Source organism: Carassius gibelio, chromosome B5, assembly GCF_023724105.1.
Source record: "Carassius gibelio isolate Cgi1373 ecotype wild population from Czech Republic chromosome B5, carGib1.2-hapl.c, whole genome shotgun sequence".
In the NCBI taxonomy this organism is placed as follows: Eukaryota; Metazoa; Chordata; class Actinopteri; order Cypriniformes; family Cyprinidae; genus Carassius; species Carassius gibelio.
In genome coordinates this window covers 14,335,489-14,358,826 of record NC_068400.1, presented here as the reverse complement: position 1 = coordinate 14,358,826, position 23,338 = coordinate 14,335,489, and the positions used below count along the sequence as shown (strand labels likewise).

At 40.3% G+C, this 23,338-nt stretch overlaps 1 protein-coding gene across 1 annotated transcript; it reads left to right on the top strand.

The window, feature by feature from the left end:
- The first annotated feature begins 15,135 nt into the window (after nucleotides 1-15,135).
- On the top strand, nucleotides 15,136-22,092 carry LOC127957660 (uncharacterized). Its single transcript, XM_052556282.1, has one exon. The coding sequence runs from the start codon at nucleotides 15,136-15,138 to the stop codon at nucleotides 18,610-18,612; it is 3,477 nt and encodes a 1,158-aa protein (XP_052412242.1). The 3' UTR covers nucleotides 18,613-22,092.
- The last annotated feature ends 1,246 nt before the right edge of the window (nucleotides 22,093-23,338 follow it).

Here is a 23,338-nt window from a genome sequence, read left to right as displayed (position 1 = left end):
TGAAATTCTAAGCATGTTATATGCCTCAAAATCACCTGAGAAGTATTCCAGTTTAACATGTTGCCACGGCAACAATATTTTTAGATATCAATATCCCCCCAGCAGATTTATATAGGCTGTGTTTTAACATTATTCTGATGAAGTTTGAAGCAAATTGAGTAATAATAAGATGCTGAATTCAAAGCATTTTGAAAATGACACACTTCCTGCTGCCAGTTGGTGGCGCTATAACTTTGACTCCTAATAGTCACATATATGCGATCGACATCATACAAAGAATAATCTGATGAAGTTTGATTAAAATCAGGAAATGTATGTGGATGGTATTAGACACTTCCTGTTTCTCATTTCTCGCCATAATTTCAACACCTCGCCACGAGCAAACCGTTAGAGATATCAAAAATCCCCTTGCAATTTTTCATCCCCAATGTCTTGAGATCATGTTGACCGAATTTGGTGGCAATCTGCAAAAAAACCTATGACAAGTATTTCAAATTCCAGAGCATGCGCTTTTTACATAACTCTAAATAGCTGACTTCCTGTTGGGCGGAGCCTATGACATGCAATACGAAAGTTGTTCGGCACGATGAGATCTATATGTGTACTGAGTTTCATATGCATATGTGTGAGTATGTGTGAGCTATACATCAACATTTCTGACTGTGATCCAGGGGGCGCCGTAGAGCCCTTGTGCCACGCCCGGGTCCCAGCCTTTGCAGGCTCCTAAAGGCCACAGATTCCAAAGTGTGCGCAAATTTTCAAGAGTTTTTGAGTATGTTAAGGACCCCAAAAGCCCCCACAACTTTGACGAAAAATATGAATACTAAACCCTAAATAACCAACTTCCTGTTGGGCGGAGCCTATGACATGCAGTACGAAAGTTGTTTGGTTTGATGAGATCTACATGTGTACCGAGTTTCGTGTGTCTACGTGCAAGTATGTATGATATATGGCCCTCAGTATTCCAGGGGGCGCTGTAGAGCCCCTGTGCCACGCCCGTATATCTGTCTCTGCCCAGCCCTAATGGCCGCAGGTTCCAAGGTGTGTGCCAATTTTCAAGAGTTTTCGAGCATGTTAAGGACCCCAAAAGCCCCCGTAACGTTGGAAAAAAATAATAATAATAATAAAAAATAATCCTAAGGAAAACAATAGGGCTCTCGCCCTCCAGGCTTGAGCCCTAAATATAGCTGCAAGCAGCGATGTCGGGCTCAAGCCATCAGTGCAACGCCACCCCGGTGGCATCGGGAAAACTGTGCCCAGCGGGCATAAGCATTTACAGTAACCCTCTGACAATCAAGTTTTAAGGAATGCGGCAGATAAAGGGTTAATCCGAACAATCTAGACTTTGAAATCACATACACAGAACAATATGTATAACTTTAGTAACACATTATTTTTATATTTATAAAAAATGTATAAGGTGTGCATTATAGCTGACACCTATATGAACACATTACAATTGTTTTGTGACTGCAAGTCTTTCTTCTCAAATGCTATTGAGCTTCAAATTTGCATTTGAGCCCATGGTGAAAAAGTAGGGAGAATGGCGCATGTTTTTTTTTTTTTTTTTTTTTTTTTGAGCAACTGGGATGGTGCCCCCTCTGGGAGTTGGTGCCCTACGAAGACTGCATACTCTGCATATAGGGAGTGGTGGTACTATCTGGAAGATATATTCCTCAAACCATCGTACAAGAGGAGGTGATGCTAATCCTTCAAGAATCGCTCAAAAGCTATTTAAATGTACAGTTTCCTTTTATTGCATCTTGAAATAAATATTTCTGAATTCTGAATCAAACTGGGTTGGGTTTATTTATCTATTTTATGAGACAACTGAGACTTTAATCTCCTTTGTAATATATGTGCTTTTAATTAAACCAAGAACAATTTATTTATAGATGTATTACTGCTTAATAATGACTATTATTAAGGGAAAAGGATTTATAATCATGAACTATTTACTAATGCTTAGCTAATGAGTGCAGTTATTATAAAGTGTTACCAATGCATTTACTAATGTTAACAAATTAGACATTATTTTACAGTGTTACCAAATCCTTAAATAATTTATTAGTGTTTTGTAATGATTTTAATTACCTATAAGCATTTGTGAAATAGTTTTGTTTGCATTGCAGCTTTATCTGTCAGTTGAAGAGTTTTACTGTTACATCCATGAGATTAATAAATGTCATGTCACAGAATGTCATAGGTCAGTATCAAATGAGTTTGAAATTATTATTTGCAGCACAAATAAGGATTATTAGGATGTTTTTAAATCCCTAAAACTGTCAGAAAAGGATAAGGCCTAAGAGATTTCTTAACCTGTAATGAAAGGAAAAAAACGCCACCATTAGCAACAACAAAAACAATAACAATTTAAAATACGGATTTTTTTTCCTGATTATTAAAGGGATGATTAGGTCTCTCTCTCACTCTCTCTCTCTCTCTCTCTGCCAGACAGCCCCTCCCTACAATCCACACACACTGTCAATCACCAAAAATTCACAGTCACCAACCCCCTCACACTCCCCCTCCCTCTCCCCCTCCCTCTCCCCCTCCCTTTCCTCACACAGACAGAGTGGCCAGAGTGAGATCATGTCAGTTGAGAAGTCTGATAGTTTTCACATTTTCTTTTATCAATACAGTGTTGTAAAGTCGTGAAACTATGCATATTTCCTCAGAATGATTTGATCTCTGTATGAACAAATGCTTTGAAGTGTTTGGAAGCTGCAATTTAAACATACAAGACAATTAATGTTTCCCTTTTTACTGTCATTTCAAAAAATCACCACGACAAAACAGTTCAAGCTAACCAAAATCTGTTCGCAATTTAAGTTCCTCAATGTTTTTTCTTCATGTAGACAAAGTTTGGTGTGTATAGTGTACTTCCCCTGTGAGGAGTATTCATTAATTCACAAAATAATCTTCCCAAAAATCCATATTCAAATCAAAATAGCGGACTTCCTGTTGGTTGTAGCTTATGACTGTGAATTAGAAAGTTGTCCGTCTTGATAAGAACAATTTATGTACCAAGTTTGGTGTCTGTAGCTAAAACTAAATAAAATGCATTATTATTATTACTATTATTAGCTGTACACTTGATAAAAAATGTTCAATATAAACTTATGCAATTGTGTGTGTGTGTATATATATATATATATATATATATATATATATATATATATAAATTCAAGTGTACAGTTTTCTTTTATTGCATCTTGAAATAAATATTTATGAGTTCTGTGTTTGTTTATTTTATTTATTTTATTTTTTATTTTACATTTTTTTAGGAAGATTACAGCCTTTAATCTCCTCAAAATAAATGTGCATATAAACCATGAAGAATTTAATTATAGCTGTATTTATAAAATGCTTACTAAAATATTAATTTTGGGAGAAGGCTATATAAAGCATGAACTGACTATTTACTAATGCTTAGCTAAGAATTGCAGCTATTATGAAGTGTTACCAATGCATTTACTAATGTTAACAATTGAGACATTATTTTAAAGTGTTACCAAATCCTTAAATAATTTAAAAGTGTTTTGTTATGATTTCATTAACCTATAAGCATTTGTGAAATAGTTCTGCTTGCATTACAGCTTAGTCTTCATCTGTGAGCTGAACAGTTTTACTGTTACATCCTTGAGATTATGTAAATTCAAATAAATGTCATGTCACAGGGTGTCAGAGGTCAGTATCAAATGAGTTTGAAATTATTATTTGCAGCACAAATAAGGTTTTTTAGGATTTTTTTTTAATCCCTGAAACTGTCAGAAAAGGATAAGGCCTAAGATATTTCTTAAGCTGTAATGAAAACAGCACAATTAGCAACAACAACAAAAAAATAACAATTTAAAAAACAGTTTTTTTTTTTCTGGTGATTAAAGAGATGTTTAAGTCTCTCTCTCTCTCTCTCTCTCTGTCTGTCTGCCACTCAGCTCACACCCCTCCCCCACTCACACTCACACACACACACAGTCAGCACTCATACATTCCTCAAACAGAGTGACAGAGTGAGATCAGATGTCTGACAGTTTTTTAATTTTCTTTTAATCATACAGTGCTGTAAAGTCATGAAACTATGCATATTTCCTCAGAATCACTGGTTTTCTAAATGAAAAATGTTTTTTAAAGGTTTGGAAGCTGCAATTTAAAAATAGAAGACGATTAATGTTTCACTTTTTACTGTCATTTCAAAAAATCACCACGACAAAACCGTTCAAGCTAACCAAAATCTGTTCGCAATTTAAGTTCCTCGATGTTTTTTCTTCATGTAGACAAAGTTTTGTGTGTATAGTGTACTTCCCCTGTGAGGAGTATTCATTAATTTTACAACTGTAAAATCTCAAAAATACACATTCAAATCAAAATAGCCGACTTCCTGTTGATCGTAGCTTATAACTATGAATTAGAAAGTTGTCCGTCTTGATAAGAACAATTTATGTACCAAGTTTGGTGTCTGTAGCTAAAACTAACCCCCCCACTTTTGACAAAAGGTGGCGCTATAGAGTGCCTCTTCCACGCCCTTTTCAAAGCTTTTGCCATGGTTTAGCTATCTTTAATACTGATATCTGTTTCGAGTTTCATGTAAATCTGAGCTTGTTGTCTGCCTAAAAATCACCAGAACAGAACATTCAAGTTTGACACGTTGCCATGGCAACACTATATTAGATATCAATATCCCCACAACAGATTTTCTTCGGCCGTGTTTTGTCATTATTCTGATGAAGTTTGAAGCAAATCAAGTAAAAATAAGATGCTGAATTCAAAGCGTTTTGAAAATGATTCACTTCCTGCTGCCAGTTGGTGGCGCTATAACTTTGACTCCTAATAGTCACATATATACGATCGGTATCATACAACGAACAAACAAATTAAGTTTGATCAAATTCAGGAAATGTATGTGGATGTTATTAGACATTTCCTGTTTCTCATTTCTCGCCATAATTTCAACGCCTCGCCACGGGCAAACCGTTCGAGATATCAAAAATCTCTTCGCAATTTAGCATCCCCAATGTCTTGAGATCGTGTTCACCGAGTTTTGTGGTGAACGGGTGGAGTTCCTCAGAGGAGTATATCAAATTCCAGAGCATGTGTTTTTCATAAAACCCTAAATAGCCAACTTCCTGTTGGGCGGAGCTTATGACATGCAGTGTGAAAGTTGTTTGGTTTGATGAGTTATATATATGTACCAAGTTTCATATGTATACGTGCAAGTATGCATGATATATGGCCCTCAGTACTACAGGGGGCGCTGTAGAGCCCCTGTGCCACGCCCGTGTATCAGACTCTGCCCGGCCCTAATGGCCGCAGGTTCCAAGGTGTGTGCCAATTTTCAAGAGTTTTTGAGTATGTTAAGGACCCCAAAAGCCCCCGAAACCTTGGAAAAAAATTAGAAGAATAAAGAAAAAAAAAAAAATAAAAAATAATCCTAAGGAAAACAATAGGGCTCTCGCCCTCCAGGCTTGAGCCCTAAATATAGCTGCAAGCAGCGATGGCGGGCTCAAGCCACCAATGCCATCGCCACCCCGGTGGCATCAGGTAAACTGTGCCCAGCGGGCACATGCATTCACAATATCCCTCTGGCAGTGAGGTTTTAAAGGATACGGCAGTTAAAGGGTTAATCCGAATCATCTAGACTTTAAAATCACATTCACAGAACAATATATATATTAGTAACACTGTACAATAAGATTTCATTTATAAACATTATGTTAACATGAACAATATTTATATAGCATTCATTCATGTCAGTTAATATTCCAAACTTAAACATGAAAACATTGTTTTATTGTGATTTTTTCCAAGTACATTTTACCAATTCCAAACCATATAAATCTTAATAACTACCATTATTTTTTATTTAATCATTTATGAGTGCTATACAATAGTCCAGGAAAGCTGGAAGAGAAAAACTCCTTATATTCATGTGTGCAGAATTATTAGGCATGTTTTCTTTTACAGATGAAATGCGCTAAAATAGACTTTTAACTCAAACTGTAAGGTCGAAAATTATGAAATACCCATGAGAAATATCAAACACAAATGCAATACAGAAATGGATAAGTTAAGACTTGACCATTGTACAAAAAATACTGACTGGGTCATGAGGTCAGAAAAGAAGAAGAAAAAAGCAGGTCAAGAAGAACTGACAAAAATAATTGCAAAATAATTAGTAATTAATGTGAAGATTAATTTTTAGTCAATTCTGCAAGACAGACTTTTCAGGAAAGGAGGTGGAATAAAAATGAGCTCCTAAATCTTAATCCCAGATTCTGGAAGATATATTCCTCAAACCATCGAACAAGAGGAGGTGGTGCTGGTCCTTCACGAGTCAGTCTAATCTGTGCATAAAGCCTATATATAAAGACTTAATATATAGTATTTCACAATACTTCATGGTATTCTAATTAAATCATTTTTTGGAATCTTAAGTCTCTCAGAGCCTGACACCGAGTAATTCTGGAGACTCCAGGAAAGTGGCAGTTCTGTAAAATGTTGGCGCTGGAGACTAAATGCACCCTGATAGTTTCACACCTAATTCACTTAACACACACACACACACACACACACATTACCCACAGTGACAGTGGGACTGAGTGACATCAGATGTATGATAGTTTTTTTTAATTTTCTATCATCCATATAGTGTTGTATAGTCATGAAACTATGGTCATGAGACCAGTCATTCTCAGGAAATATGCCTCAGAATGACTGGTCTTCTATGTGTACATTTTTTTTTTTTAAAAAGTGTTTAGAAGCTGCACTTTAAAAAAATAAAAAGACATTTACTGGTTCCTTTTTTACTATTATTTCAAAAAACATCACGGCAAAACCATTCAAGCTATCCAAAATTCATTCACACCTATTCTGTAAGATTAATTATTTAAACAGTGGTAAAAGAGGATGTGGTGCTGAACCTTCAAGAGTCACTCAAAACGTTATCTGTCCATAAAGCCTATAAAGAATTATTCTTAATATACAGTTCAAAATACTTCAGCTTGTTATTCTAATTAAGTGAGGGTCATTTTATCAGTAAAATATATACAATTCATTTTTTTTTGAAAGATTTCTATAAATGATTTAAATCATACTCGTTTCTACAATAATTATTTAAAAGTAATCCTATAGCTCCCTCTGGTGGCCATTATAGGTACTAAGAATTGCAAGCTTGATTTATAAGTTATGATAGTTTAAATTTTATGCTGGCTCTTGAAAGTGATAAAGCTATGAAACTTACTGTGCTTCCTTCAAATGAGGACTTCTACTTATATAAAAAATTATGAAGATTTAGAATGAAAAATTGTAAAGATATAGTAAAATAACTATTGTATTTTTTTATGTTACTTTAATAAATCTCTATGGCAACACCATTTAAGCTATCCTAAACCCATTCACAATTTAACATCTCAGTATATTGGCATCATGTTGAAAAAGGAGTATGGAGTAGTATGAGTAGGAGTATGAATTCATTTGCAGGCTTTATCATAAATCCACAATAAAATTTCTGAGTTCTGTATCAATCTGTGTTGTTGTTTGTTTATTTTTATCTTTTATTTTTCATAGGAAGATAACTTACTCTCATTTTTAATAAATGTGCTTATAAACCAAGGACAAGCTATTTATAGCTGTATTTATAAACTGCTTACTACTGACTATTAATATTGGGACAAGGCTTTATAAAGCATGAACTGACTATTTAATAATGAGTGCAGTTATTATAAAGTGTTATCAATGAATTTGCTAATGTTAACAAATTAGACATTATTTTACAGTGTTATCAAATCCTTAAATGACTCATAAGCATTTGTGAAAGTTCTGCTTGCATTACAGCTTAGTATTGATCTGTGAGCTGAACAGATTTACTGTTACATCCATGAGATTATGTAAATTAAAATAAATATAATGTCACAGGATGTCATAGGTCAGTATCAAATGAGTTTGAAATGATTATTTGCAGCACAAATAAGGTTTTTTTTAGGATTTTTAAAAATCCCTAAAACTGTCAGAAAACGGTTAAGGCCTAAGCTATTTCTATGTGAGTGGCTAATTTTATTTTTGTTTTTATAATTGTAATACACAAACTATGAAATTATACAAAATGTATAAAAAGATAAATAAATAAATACGCACACATTAAAAAAGCAGCCAAGTCGAATGAGTTTCCTTTTTTATATAGATTAAAATTGAAGACAGAAGCAAGTGGTAAATGTGGTCACTTTAATATTCAAATCCAGTAGATCCAGTTTATGTTCACGTGGCTGTTTTCGTTTATAGTCGCCAAGCTATTATGTGTTTTGAAATAATCTTGTCCGTTATGTGTTCGTTCGTACGACGAAAGCCAGAATCCTGCAGCTCGAGAGATATGTTATTCTGCCAGTCGCGCTTTCAAATAGTCTTGCACACTTAAACAGGTCACAAACACCTGCATTTAGCTCTTGTTGTGTTACAATGGGTTTATTGTGTGCATTTGTGGTAATATTTTATTTAAAAAAGCTCTTAAACAAGAATAAATTCGTTTGTTTTGAGCTCGACACTGTACGCGCTGATCGGAGGCGGTGATTTCAGATAGGCAGCCACAAATATTTCATTTTCACACAAACAGTTCAAAAACATCTTAATTTAGCTCTTGGTGTGTTCTAATTGGTTGATTGTGTGATATCGCTGTAATAATTTATTTTTAAAAGCTTTAAAACAGGAATAAATTCGTTTTCTCTGAGCTCTTTACTCCAGACGCTCGTGATCACAGCGGTGATTCATCTCTCCTATTTCTCACCTATCTCTGGCCAGAAATAATTTATCCATGAGCCCTGAACCGGTAATAATCAGATATGTTGGTTTAGCTTGTCAGTGTGAATTAAATCTAAGTATTTGTTTGTATTTTTAACCGATTTAAAAGTGAAAGTAAAAGTCCGGGAATTGAACCTGTAGGGGCGCTATTTCTCTCAGACAATGGAAGTCTGAAGCACATACACTCAAACAGGGGGACAGAGTGAGATGAGATGTCTGACAGTTTTTTAATTTTCTGTTATCCATACAGTGTTGTAAAGTCGTGAAACTATGCATATTTCCTCAGAATGACTTTTTCATCTGTATGAAAAAATTCTTTGACGTGTTTGGAAGCTGCAATTTAAAAATACAATAATGATTCCCTTTGTAAGGTCATTTAAAAAAAATCACCACGGCAAAACCATTCAAGCTATCCAAAATCCATTCACAATTTAAGTTCCTATCAGAAATACTGATGTGTGTTCAGAGTTTTGTGAAATTCTAAGTATGTTATTTGCCTCAAAATCACCTGAGAAGTATTCCAGTTTGACATGTTGCCACGGCAACAATTTTTTAGATATCAATATCCCCCTTGCAGATTTATATCAGCTGTGTTTTAACATTATTCTGATGAAGTTTGAAGCAAATCGAGTAATAATAAGATGCTGAATTAAAATCATTTTGAAAATGACACACTTCCTTCTGCCAGTTGGTGGCGCTATAACTTTGACTCCTAATAGTCACATATATGCGATCGACATTATACAACGAATAATCTGATGAAGTTTGATTAAAATCAGGAAATGTATGTGGATGGTATTAGACACTTCCTGTTTCTAATTTCTCACCATAATTTCAACGCCTCGCCACGAGCAAACCGTTCGAGATATCAAAAATCCCCTGGCAATTTTTCATCCCCAGTGTCTTGAGATCATGTTGACCGAGTTTGGCGGCAATCGAGTAAAAAACCTATGACAAGTATTTCAAATTCCAGAGCATGCGCTTTTTACATAACTCTAAATAGCTGACTTCCTGTTGGGTGGAGCCTATGACATGCAATACGAAAGTTGTTCGGCACGATGAGATCTATATGTGTACTGAGTTTCATATGAATATGTGCAAGTATGTGTGAGCTATACATCAACATTTCTGACTGTGTTCCAGGGGGCGCCGTAGAGCCCCTGTGCCACGCCCGGGTCCCAGCCTCTGCAGGCTCCTAAAGGCCACAGATTCCAAAGTGTGCGCAAATTTTCAAGAGTTTTTGAGTATGTTAAGGACCCCAAAAGCCCCCACAACTTTGACGAAAAATTTGAATACTAAACCCTAAATAGCCAACTTCCTGTTGGGCGGAGCCCATGATATGCAATACAAAAGTTGTTTGGATTGATGAGATTTATATGTGTACCGAGTTTCATACGTCTACGAGCAAGAATGTATGATATATGGCCCTCCATATTCCAGGGGGCGCTGTAGAGCCCCTGTGCCACGCCCGTGTATCAGTCTCTGCCCGGCCCTAATGGCCGCAGGTTCCAATCTGTGTGCCAATTTTCAAGACTTTTTAAGCACGTTAAGGGCCCCAAAAGCCCCCGAGACGTTGGAAAAAAATAATAATAATAATAATAATAAAAAATAATCCTAAGGAAAACAATAGGCCTCTCGCCCTTTGGGCTTGAGCCCTAAATATAGCTGCAAGCAGCGATGGCGGGCTCAAGCCACCAATGCCATCGCCACCCCGGTGGCATCAGGTAAACTGTGCCCAGCGGGCACATGCATTCACAATATCCCTCTGGCAGTGAGGTTTTAAAGGATACGCCAGATAAAGGGTTAATCCGAATCATCTAGACTTTAAAATCACATTCACAGAACAATGTATATTTAACTTTAGTAACACTTTACAATAAGATTTCATTTATAAACATTATGTTAATATGAACAATATTTATATAACATTCATTCATGTCAGTTCATATTCCAAAATTAAACATTAAAACATTGTTTTATTGTGATTTTTTTTCCAAGCACATTTGACCAATTCCAAACCATATCAATCTTAATAACTACCATTATTTTTCATTTAATCATTTATGAGTGCTATACAATAGTCCAGGAAAGCTGGAAGAGAAAAACTCCTTATATTCATGTGTGCAGAATTATTAGGCATGTTTTCTTTTACAGATGAAATGCGCTAAAAAAAGAGTTTTAACTCAAACTGTAGAGTCGAAAATTATGAAATACCCATGATAAATATCAAACACACATGCAATACAGAAATGGATAAGTTAAGACTTGACCATTGTACAAAAAATGCTGACTGGGTCATGAGGTCAGAAAAGAAGAAGAAAAAAACAGGTCAAGAAGAACTGACAAAAAGAATTGCAAAATAATTAGGAATTAATGTGAAGATTAATTTTTTGTCAATTCTGCAAGACAGACTTTCAGGAAAGGAGGTGGAATAAAAATGAGCTCCTAAATCTTAATCCCGGATTCTGGAAGATATATTCCTCAAACCATCGGACAAGAGGAGGTGCTGCTGGTCCTTCACGAGTCACTCTAATCTGTTCATAAAGCCTATATATAAAGTCTTAATATATAGTATTTCACAATACTTCATGGTATTCTAATTCAATCATTTTTTGGAATCTTATATCTCTCAGAACCTGACACATTGTAATTCTGAGACTCCAGGAAAGTGTCAGTTCTGTAAAATGTTGGCGCTGGAGACTAAATGCTCCCTGATAGTTTCACACCTAATTCATTTAACACACACACACACACACACATTACCCACAGTGACAGAGGGACAGAGTGACATCAGATGTATGATAGTTTTTTAATTTTCTATCATCCATATAGTGTTGTATAGTCATGAAACTATGCATATTTCCTCAGAATGACTTGTCTTCTATGTGTACATTTTTTTGAAGCATTTATAAGCTGCACTTTAAAAAAATAAAATACATTTACTGGTTACTTTTTTACTGTTATTTAAAAAAAAAAATCACCACGACAAACCATTCAAGCTATCCAAAATTCATTCGCACCTCCTCTGTAAGATAAATTCTTTAAACAGTGGTAAAAGAGGATGTGGTGCTGATCCTTCAAGAGTCTCTGAAAACGTATCTGTCCATAAAGCCTATAAAGAATTATTCTTAATATACGGTTCACAATACTTCAGCTTGTTTTTCTAATTAAGTGAGGGTCATTTTATCAGTAAAATACATAAAATACATATTATTTTTCTTTGAAAGATTTCTATAAATGATTTAAATCATACTTGTTTCTACAATAATTATTTAAAAGTAATCCTATAGCTCCATCTGGTGGCCATTATTGGTATTAAGAATTGCCAGCTTGATTTATAAGTTATGATAGTTTTAATTTTATGCTGGCTCTTGAAAATGATGAAGCTATGAAACTTACTGTGCTTCCTTCAAATGATGACTTCTACGTATATAAAAAATTATGAATAGTTGGAATTAAACATTTTAAAGATATAGTAAAATAACTATTGTATTTTTTTATGTTACTTTAATAAATCGCTATGGCCACACCATTTAAGGTATCCTAAACCCATTTGAAATTTAACATCTTCAGTATATGGCTTCATGTTAAAACAGTTTGGTGTGAACTACTTGTGTCTTCTTGGAGGAGAATTAATTCATTTACAGGCTGAGTTTATCATAAATCCACAATAACATTTCTGAGTTCTGTATCAATCTGTGTTGTTGTTTGTTTATTTTTATTTTATTTATTTTTCATAGGAAGATAACTGACCCTTTACTCTCCTTTTTAATAAATGTGCTTATAAACCAAGAACAAGCTATTTATAGCTGTATTTATAAACTGCTTACTACTGACTATTAATATTGGGACAAGGCTTTATGAAGCATGAACTGACTATTTACTAATGAGTGCAGTTATTATAAAGTGTTATCAATGCATTTGCTAATGTTAACAAATTAGACATTATTTTACAGTGTTATCAAATCCCTTAAATGATTTGTAAATGTTTTGTAATGATTTTATTGACCTACAAGCATTTGTGAAAGTTCTGCTTGCATTACAGCTTAGTCTTGATCTGTGAGCTGAACAGATTTACTGTTACATCCATGAAATTATGTAAATTCAAATAAATATCATGTCACAGGATGTCAGAGGTCAGTATCAAATTAATTTGAAATTATTATTTGCAGCACAAATAAGGTTTTTTAGGATTTTTAAAAATCCCTAAAACTGTCAAAAAAGGATAAGGCCTAAGATTTCTATGTGAGTGGCTAAATTTATTTGTTTTTATAACTATAATGCATAAACTATAAAATTATACAAAATGTATAAAAAAGTACAACAGTTATTCTTTTCCAATGTTTTTTATTTATTTAAACTTTTTTTTTTTTTTTTTTTTTGGATTTACATTTAAAAAAATTAGCCTACTGCATTCATTCTAAACAGCTTGAATAAAACCTGTTAATATTTATTATAGACCACTGTAACTGTGTATAATCTAACAAACAAGTTTATTATGAAAATAAAAGTGTACACCAGATAAATTGGACGATAAAGAAATTGCTAACAATAGTATAATAGAGCATGTTTTAGGTTTTTAGGCGTTTAGATGCAGAAATGGACAAATCAAATGTAAAATAAAATGTAATTGATTTAATTAAATATAGATTAAGTCTTGTTAGAGCAAAATAATAAATAAATACGTACACATATTAAAAAAGCAGCCAAGATGAATGAGTTTAATTTTTTATATAGATTAAAATTGAAGACAGAAGCAGCTGGTATATGCGGTCACTTAATATTCAAATCCAGTAGATCCACTTCAGATTTATTTCTTAACAGTTTATGTCCACGTGGCTGTTTTCGTTTATATTCGCCAAGCTATTATGTATTTTGAAATAATCTTGTCCTTGATGTGTTCGTTCGTACGACGAAAGGCAGAATCCTGCAGCTCGAGAGATATTCTGCCAGTCGCGTTTTCAAGTAGTCTTGCACACTTAAACGGGTCACAAACACCTGCATTTAGCTCTTGTGTTATAATGGGTGTATTGTGTGCATTTATGGCTTTATTTTATTTGAAAAAGCTCTTAAACAAGAATAAATTCGTTTGTTTTGAACTTGTGACACTGTACGCGCTGATCGGAGGCGGTGATTTCAGATAGGCAGCCGCGAATATTTCATTTTCACACAAACAGTTCAAAAACATCTGAATTTAGCTCTTGGTGTGTTCTAATTGGTGAATTGTGTGATATCGCTTTAATATTTTATTTGTTAAAGCTATAAAACAAAAATAAACTCGTTTTTCTGAGCTCGTCATTCCACACGCTCATGCTCAGAGCGGTGATTAATCTCTCGTGTTTCTCACGTATCACTGACCACACATCAATTATTAATGAGCCCTGACCCGGTAATAATCATATATGTTGGTTTAGCTTGTCAGTGTGAATTAAATCCAAGTATTATTTTGTATTTTAACCGATTTAAAAATGAAACTAAAAGAGAGTCTCCTCCCTTTCAGTCGAATTTCCCTTTAAGGAATTGAACCTGTAGGGGCGCATTTTCTCTCAGACAATGTAAGTCTCAGCACATAATACTCAAACAGATGGACAGAGTGAGATGAGATGTCTGACAGTTTTTTAATTTTCTGTTATCCATACAGTGTTGTAAAGTCGTGAAACTATCCATATTTACTCAGAATGACTTTTTTTTTGTATGAAAAAAGGTTTTGAAGTGTTTGGAATTTAAAAATGCAGGACAATTAATAATTCCATTTTTACTGTCATTTAAAAAAATCACCACGACAAAACCGTTCAAGCTATCCAAAATCCTTTGGCAATTTAAGATGTTTAAAATGTTTTGGCATCATGTAGACAAAGTTTGTTGTGTATAGTGTTACTCTCCTCTGAGCAGTATGCATTAATTCACAGCTAAATGTAAAAAAAAATCCACATTCAAATCAAAATAGCTGACTTCCTGTTGATCGTAGCTGATGACTGTGAATTAGAAAGTTGTCCGTCTTGATAAGAACAATTTTTGTACCGAGTTTGGTGTCTGTAGCTAAAACTAACCCCCCCACTTTTGACAAAAGGTGGCGCTATAGAGTGCCTCTTCCACGCCCTCTTATGAACTTTTGCCAGTGTCTAGTTATCATAAATACTGATATGTGTTCTGAATTTCATGAAATTCTAAGCATGTTATATGCCTTAAAATGTAATTATCTATGAAGATTCGGGAGGAGCGCGTCAGATACTTAGCCTAATCATCACAGGTGGACCACAATCAAGTAATCAATCCCACAGTATAAATATCGCTGACTTACCTCTATCCATTGACGGTTTATCAGCATTTTGGTCCGCATGCACCATGTCCCAAAACCGAGATTCCTCGTCAGAAGACTCATCCAGCTCTTCCCCAGCCCCATCACTGCAGCCAGCCGGCTCCAAAGCCACCCCTTCCCGGCGTGGCAACCAAATCGAGCCCCAGGCTCCAACCCGCGGGCGCGGTACGGCGCGAGCAGCTACTCGCCTCCCAAGACGCCTAGGCCTACCTTCGCCGCCTCCGGCGAGAACCGCGGCCGACTCCCCTGCGTCCTCCTACCGCTCGGCCAGGCATACGATTCCGCCAATCGACAAATGGACGGTGTCGAGTCTGAGGCAGGCCCTGTCCAAAAACGACATCACACCATCAAGCAAGTTAAACAAATCCGAACTGTATGACTTGTATACAAAAAATCTAAATAATAACATTTCTCCCCAGTCTACCCCCGTACCAAAGAAACGGCAAAAGAAAGGAGTACCTCAGAATTCGCCTCAAAGCACTCCACCATCCTCCGCCGCTAGGCCTAGCTCGCAGCGGCTATCAAGCCGTAGCAAGAGGCCTTCAGCAAGCCTAGGCCGCGCCCCGGTTCCAACCGCAAGGGCGCTCGCTACGTCGCCCGGAGCTCAGCCTCCTTCCGCGGCTCCAATTCCAACAGCTCAGGGCGCCGAAGCCCAAGGAGGCTCCTGGCCGCCTCCTCCACCCATCGCAGCCCCTCCATACGGAACTTTCTATACCAACACCGCAGCCCAGGCAAGCGCTTGGCCGAACAGTTCGCCACATACAGCGCCGCCTCCCGCTTCCTCCAGCTTCGCGCCCGCGGTCCAAGCTAGCGCCTGGTCGAACTGGATGTCACACAATGCCCCGCCTCCCGCTCTGCCGAGCTCCGAGCCCGCCGCTCATGCTAACGCTTGGCCGAACTGGCCGCCTTACACAGCCTCGACTTTAGCCCATCCCAGCTTCGGGCCCGCGGCCCAAGCAACTGCCTGGCCATACTGGCCGCCCAACCCAGCCCCGCAACCCGCGGCCTCAAACTCCGGGCCCGCGGCTCAAGCAAGCGCTTGGCCGCAATCGCTGCCAAACACAGCTCCGCCCCCAGTTGTCGCCACCACCCTCCTCCAAGCGAAATCCCCCCATTCACTCTTCACTGCTACACCAATGCCCATCCCATCAAACGCTGTCGCCCTCGAACCTCCCCAAGTGACCCACAGCATTCGGGCACAGATATTAGTAGGTGCGGATGTAGATCTCTCGTCTCTCCTTTCTCTCCTGCCCACATCCGATTCAAACCGCCAAATAGACTGCGGGGACTTCTCAGTCACGCTAAAAAATCCAAATCCCCTTTCATCTCGACTTCTCTCCTTCTCCGAATTCACCATCGCATTCAACCGCTACACCGAGATTATCTGCTCAGCCTTCCCCCACAGGCGACGCGAACTAAACGATTATTTGTCTATAATAGCCGAACTCGCGCTGTCCTACGGAGGGGGGCACTTCTACACCTACCACAAGCTTTTTTCCGCTAAATGCGCCATCCGAATAGCTCAGTGGAACCAGTGCCCTTACTGGGGAGCGATCGACTCCGACTTGCACAGTCGCGTATTCCTAGGCTGTAGGAGCATTTTGTGCGCAATCTGCAGGTCCGTGGCTCACTCCACCACAACCTGCCCACAAATAAACCCGGACGCAACCCAACACTCTCTTACTCCCCCGGCAAAATCCACCAGCTATGTCCCAAAATCAGTTACCGCAGCAAACTCACGCCTAGCCCAACTAGGAGAAGAAAGCACCCAGCAATGTATCGCCTTCAACAACGGGAAATGCATCAGACAGCATTGCCGCTATCTACACTCCTGCAAGTTCTGTGGCGGTGCTCATGCACGCATAGTTTGCCCCGTGCATAAAGCCGTAAATAAAAAATCTAAAAATTACCTATCGACTCCTGTGAATATTTTTCGCATGACCATTGAACTAGCACACCATCCCGACAAAGAATTTACTAATTATCTCCTGTCTGGTCTCAAACACGGTTTTAACCCGGGCGTCGTTTGCGAGCTTACCCAAAACACCGTCTGCCGTAATCTCCAATCCGCCCTCGCAGAGCCCGATATAGTAGCTAACCTCATCAAAAAAGAAGTCGAGTCAGGCTTCATGATCGGGCCCTTCAATACCCCCCCCTTCAAAACGTTCAGAGTCAGCCCAATCGGAGTGGCTACGAGAAAATTTTCTGGTAAGAAACGCCTAATAGTAGACCTGTCATCTCCGCATAATTCTACAGTCCCGAGCATCAATAGCTTGATACCCCTCGACGAATTTTCACTCAAATACCAAGACATAGATCAGGCAGTCGAACTGATTAAAATCGCGGGCCGAGGAGCCTGGTTAGCAAAAATAGACATCACTTCTGCTTTCAAAGTGATGCCCATCCATCCGGATTTTTGGCACCTGTTCGGGATACGATGGCTCGAGAAATACTATTTCGCCGTCCGGTTAACCTTCGGATGCAAAAGCAGCCCCAAAATTTTTGATATGCTATCAGAAGCCGTTTGCTGGATCCTTTCCAACAATTACGCAATCCCACATATTATCCATCTCTTAGATGACTTCCTGGTCATTTCATCGCCCAAGGCTATCCCAGCCGCCCATATCCTCACCGTCCAAAAAGTCTTTTCCGAGCTCGGGATTCCCATCGCTCAGGAAAAAACCATGGGTCCTGCCACAACCATAGAGTTCCTCGGCATCTACCTCGACTCAGCTAAATTTCAGCTCTCCCTGCCAAAGGAAAAGATTGATAGAATAATTCTCGTCTCATCCACCCTCCTCGACAGCCCTTGTTGTTCTAAACGCGAACTTCTTTCCCTGCTCGGGCATTTAAATTTCGCCATGCGCATAATTCCACAAGGACGCCCATTCATCGCGCACCTTCTAACACTCGCATCATCAGTTCACGCGCTCGAGGACCTCATCCCCCTAACCCATGCATGCCGCGACGAACTTAAATTATGGATCCTGTTCCTTAGACAATGGAACGGGCTTTCTTTTTTTTACAACAATTTAATCTCGTCTCCCATCGACTTGCAGCTGTTTACAGACGCGGCTCCCTCAATTGGTTTCGGAGGTTTCTACCAAGGCCGTTGGTTCGCGTCCACATGGCCCCCCCAGATGCAGGACTCGACCCAGTCCTCAGCTCTTTTCGAGCTCTATCCCCTCGTAGTAGCAGCCTTCCTGTGGGGCAATGAATGGACAACTAAAAGCATTTTAGTGCACTGCGACAACGAAGCCGTAGTTCAGTGCATAAACAAAGGCCGTTCTCACTCCCCCGCCCTCATGCCTCTCCTTAGACGCCTTATATGGATCGCAGCATGCGACCAATTCATAATTAGCGCAAAGCACGTCCCAGGTACAGAAAACCAAATCGCTGACTCCCTGTCTTGTTTTCTGTTTCAGAAATTCAGGACGCTGGCTCCAGAGGCGGACCAATTCCCCACTCCGGTTCCTCACTATTCAGAATTAATATTTCCGTAACTCACCCTCTAAAACCACTCCTCGAAGCATCACTGGACTATATTCTCCAAGCAGTCTCTCCCAGAACCCTCCAGTCATACGTGACTGCATGGAGGTGCTTTAAGTCATTTCACCTCACCTATAACATCCCTTTCCCAGATTTTTCTCTACTCTCCATCACCTCTTTCATTTCGTTCCTCAACGGCACCAAGGGTCTCCAAGTCGGATCTATTAAAAGCTACCTGAGCGGAGTCCAGTTTTTTCACAAACTAATGACCGGCGCTCCTTCACCCGAAATAAATAATTCACAAACCTCCCTCCTAATCAAAGGGATCCAGCGATCCCAGCCCACCCATCCAGACACCAGAAAACCCATAACGCTAGATATCCTCACAAAATGTATCCACACCCTCCGCACAAATTACCAACCCCTCAGCATTGCCCGCACGCTCGACGCCATGTTCATCCTTGCCTTTTTCGGTTTTCTCAGGTGCTCGGAGCTTACGATCTCTTCTAAATTTAATCCTAAAATCAACCCCACCGTGTCAGACCTAACCATACTAGATGACGAAACAATCGCTTATTTAATCAAACAAAGCAAAACAGACCAAACCAACAAAGGCCATTTCATATACATCTTCAATCTCCCCTCCCCAATCCAGCCTTACCAATCTGTCCTCGCTTTTTTACACCTTAGAAATTCCCAGGCAAAATCCCCACACGAACCCCTATTCACCGACGAGTCCAAAAAACCAGTCACTCGTTTCTGGTTCCAAAAACACCTCAAATGCGTCCTGCAATTATCAGGCATCCCAGCGAACAATTTCTCCACCCATTCATTCCGCATCGGGGCAGCAACTTCAGCTGCACAAAAAGGCCTCTCCAACCAACAAATCCAAACTCTAGGAAGATGGTCCTCAGAAGCATACCAAAGCTACATCAGAATAAATCAGTTTCACATTAAGAAAGCCCACCAAACCCTCATCGGCCATAAATAAAAAAAAAAAAAAAAAAAAAAAAAAAAAAAAAAAAAAAAATCCTATTATACCGCCGACTCCAGCCGCACACTCCCGGCCAAATAACCTAAACCTTTTCTATCCTATGACCAGCGAGGCTTCTCTCTTCGATGACAGGAGCACAAGCTCCCTTCGGATGCCGACGAGAGCCTCCCGGCCAGACAACCTCACCTTTTCCATTCTGCGGCCAACAAGGCTTACCCGTTCGTTGCCAGGAGCTCACACTCCCTTCGGACGTAGGTGAAAGCCCCCGGCTACCTGCTTTTCCATTTCTGTCTTTCGTACGGAGAAGTTTACCCGCCCAAAGTCAAGGCTCCCATTGAACGTAGGCGAGAGCTTCCCGGCTAGACAACCTTACCTTTTCCGTCCTTTGGCCAGCGAGGCTTAACCGTTCTATCCGGGAGCTAAGCTCCTGTCGGACGAAGGTAAGAGCCTCCCGGCCGGACAACCTTTTCCGTCCTTCAGCCAGAGAGGTTTACCCGTTCGATTCCTGGAGCTAAGCTCCTATCGGACGTCGGTCCGAGCCTCCTGGCTAGACAACCTGACCTTTTCCACCCTTGGCCAGCGAGGCTTACCCGTCCGATGTGAGTGCTCCCATCGGACGCCGGCGACAGCCTCCTGGCCAGCCAACCACGACCCTACTGTGTGTTTCAGGTTACTAACCTACAAGCAAGCTGCTTAAATGCTGCAAGTACCTAACACACAATAACTCTCTTTCCTCCCTACGGTCACCAAGGCTAAACCGTCTCTTGCCAGGAGTAGCAAACTCCCTTAAACGCCGACGACAGCCTAACGACCACGCAAACTTACCTTTTCTAAACCTACGGCCTGCGAGGCTCACCCAGTTTGTCCCCGCCGGACGCTGGCAAGAGCCTCCTGGCCACCTATCGTTACCTTTTCTGTCCGCCATCCGGAGAGGCTTACCCGTTCGATGCGCGTGCTCCCTTCGGACGCCGGCGAGAGCCTCCCGGTTAGACAACCTTACCTTTTCCTTTTCTATGGTCAGCGAGGCTTACCCGTTCGATGTGTGTGCTCCCTTCGGACGCTGGCGAGAGCCTCCTGGTCAGACTTGCTTTACGTTTCCACCCTACGGTCGGCGAGGCTTACCCGTTCGATGTGTGTGCTCCCTTCGAACGTCGGCAACAGTCTCTCGGCCACACAACTTACCTTTCCATTTGACGGTAGGCGAGGCTTAACCGTCCGACGCCACGAGTCTCGTCCTCTCGCCAAATCCTGCAAAAAAAAAAAAAAAAAAAAAAAAAAAAAAAAAAAAAAGCTACCCTCAGCTACTCTCACATCTTTTAACCCCGTCTGGCGAGGCTTACCCGTTCGATGTTCTGAGTTTGAGGCCCCATCGGATGCTGCGAGAGTCCTCCCAGTCGGGTTTTCCTTTCCAACCCTCCCCGTCCGCCGAGGCTTACCCGTCTGTCGCGTGCGCTCCCTTCAGACGTCTGGCGAGAGTCTCCCGGACGGGCCTATGCTTGCCAGCCGCAAGTGAATCTCATCCAGCCGATGCCGTGAGTCGGGATCTCCCTTCGGATGTTGCCAGAGTCCTCCTTGTCGGCTGGCCCAAAAGCTTTTTATCTGCCTAACCGAGAGGACCCAGACGTCCGTCATCCTGAGTCTCAATCTCCTGTCGGAGGCTTCATGGGCCCTCTTTGTCAGCGTTAGGCCCTTCACCCACTGAATAGCAGGGGCTATCAGCCAGTAGGGCCCGTACGCCGACACCGTGACCTATTCCGGTCGAGGCAACTCGGGTCCTCCCGGTCGGGCACCACAACCACGCCGCTCCTCCTCATCGGCCGGCAGGGCTCACCGATCCAACGCCAAAAAACTCCAGTTGAGCATCGGCCCGAGCCCTACCGACCGGGCGCCAACAACCACGTAGTTCACTAGCTGCAGCTGGTAGGGCCTACTCTCTCAACGCCCAAGTCGCTCCCTCCGGAGTACGTAGGCCCTTCCAGCCTGCCAACGAGATAACTTCTCAAAAACCAAATCAGCCCCCGCCAGTACTCTGCTTTTTGGGGGGCATTCTTTAAACTGGCGGCTGTCCTCCTGTACATTTGCCTTTTTGGGGGGTACTCTAGCTTCGGGCAATTCCCGAGCTCGGAGCCCTTCCCCGGACAGCACGCCAAATACGCATACCATACCTCAGCTAATTATATGTAAGCGTGAACTAGTGAAATGTAATTATCTATGAAGATTCGGGAGGAGCGCGTCAGATACTTAGCCTAATCATCACAGGTGGACCACAATCAAGTAATCAATCCCACAGTATAAATATCGCTGACTTACCTCTATCCATTGACGGTTTATCAGCATCCCTCCTCCACCCCATCTCCTCACTCCAAGTTCACTTTACAATATACGGGGAAGGGGGGGTACTCTAGCTTCGGGCAATTCCCGAGCTCGGAGCCCTTCCCCGGACAGCACGCCAAATACGCATACCATACCTCAGCTAATTATATGTAAGCGTGAACTAGTGAAATCACCTGAGAAGTATTCAAGTTTGACATGTTGCCACGGCAACAATATTTTTAGATATCAATATCCCCCTAGCAGATTAATATAGGCTGTGTTTTAACATTATTCTGATGAAGTTTGAAGCAAATCGAGTAAAAATAAGATGCTGAATACAAAGCATTTTGAAAATGACACACTTCCTGCTGCCAGTTGGTGGCGCTATAACTTTGACTCCTAATAGTCACATATATGCGATCGACATCATACAATGAATAATCTGATGAAGTTTGATTAAAATCAGGAAATGTATGTGGATGGTATTAGACACTTCCTGTTTCTCATTTCTCGCCATAATTTCAACGCCTCGCCACGAGCAAACCGTTTGAGATATCAAAAATCCCCTGGCAATTTTTCATCCCCATTGTCTTGAGATCATGTTGACCGAGTTTGGCGGCAATCGAGTAAAAAACCTATGACAAGTATTTCAAATTCCAGAGCATATGCTTTTTACATAACTCTAAATAGCTGACTTCCTGTTGGGCAGAGCCTATAACATGCAATACGCAAGTTGTTCGGCACGATGAGATCTAAATGTGTACTGAGTTTCATATTAATACGTGCAAGTATGTGTGAGCTATACATCAACATTTATGACTGTGTTCCAGGGGGCGCTGTAGAGCCCCTGTGCCACGCCCAGGTCCCAGCCTCTGCAGGCTCCTTAAGGCCACAGATTCCAAAGTGTGCGCAAACTTTCAAGAGTTTTTGAGTATGTTAAGGACCCCAAAAGCCCCCACAACTTTGACGACAAATATGAATAATAAACCCCAAATAGCCAACTTCCTGTTGGGCGGAGCCTATGATATGCAATTCGAAAGTTGTTTGTATTGATGAGTTCTATATGTGTACCGAGTTTTGTGCGTCTACGTGCAAGTATGTATGATATATGGCCCTCAGCATTCCAGGGGGCGCTGTAGAGCCCCTGTGCCACGCCCGTGTATCAGTCTCTGCCCGGCCCTAATGGCCGCAGGTTCCAATGTGTGTGCCAATTTTCAAGACTTTTTAAGCATGTTAAGGGCCCCAAAAGCCCCCGAAACCTTGAAGAAAAATAATAATAATAAATAATAATAATAATAATAATAACAAATAATCCTAAGGAAAACAATAGGGCTCTCGCCCTCCAGGCTTGAGCCCTAAATATAGCTGCAAGCAGCGATGGCGGGCTCAAGCCACCAATGCCATCGCCACCCCGGTGGCATCAGGTAAACTGT

Coding starts and splice junctions, on each gene's coding strand:
- LOC127957660 (XM_052556282.1), top strand. CDS start 15,136: ATGTCCCAAAACCGAGATTCCTCGTCAGAAGACTCATCCAGCTCTTCC.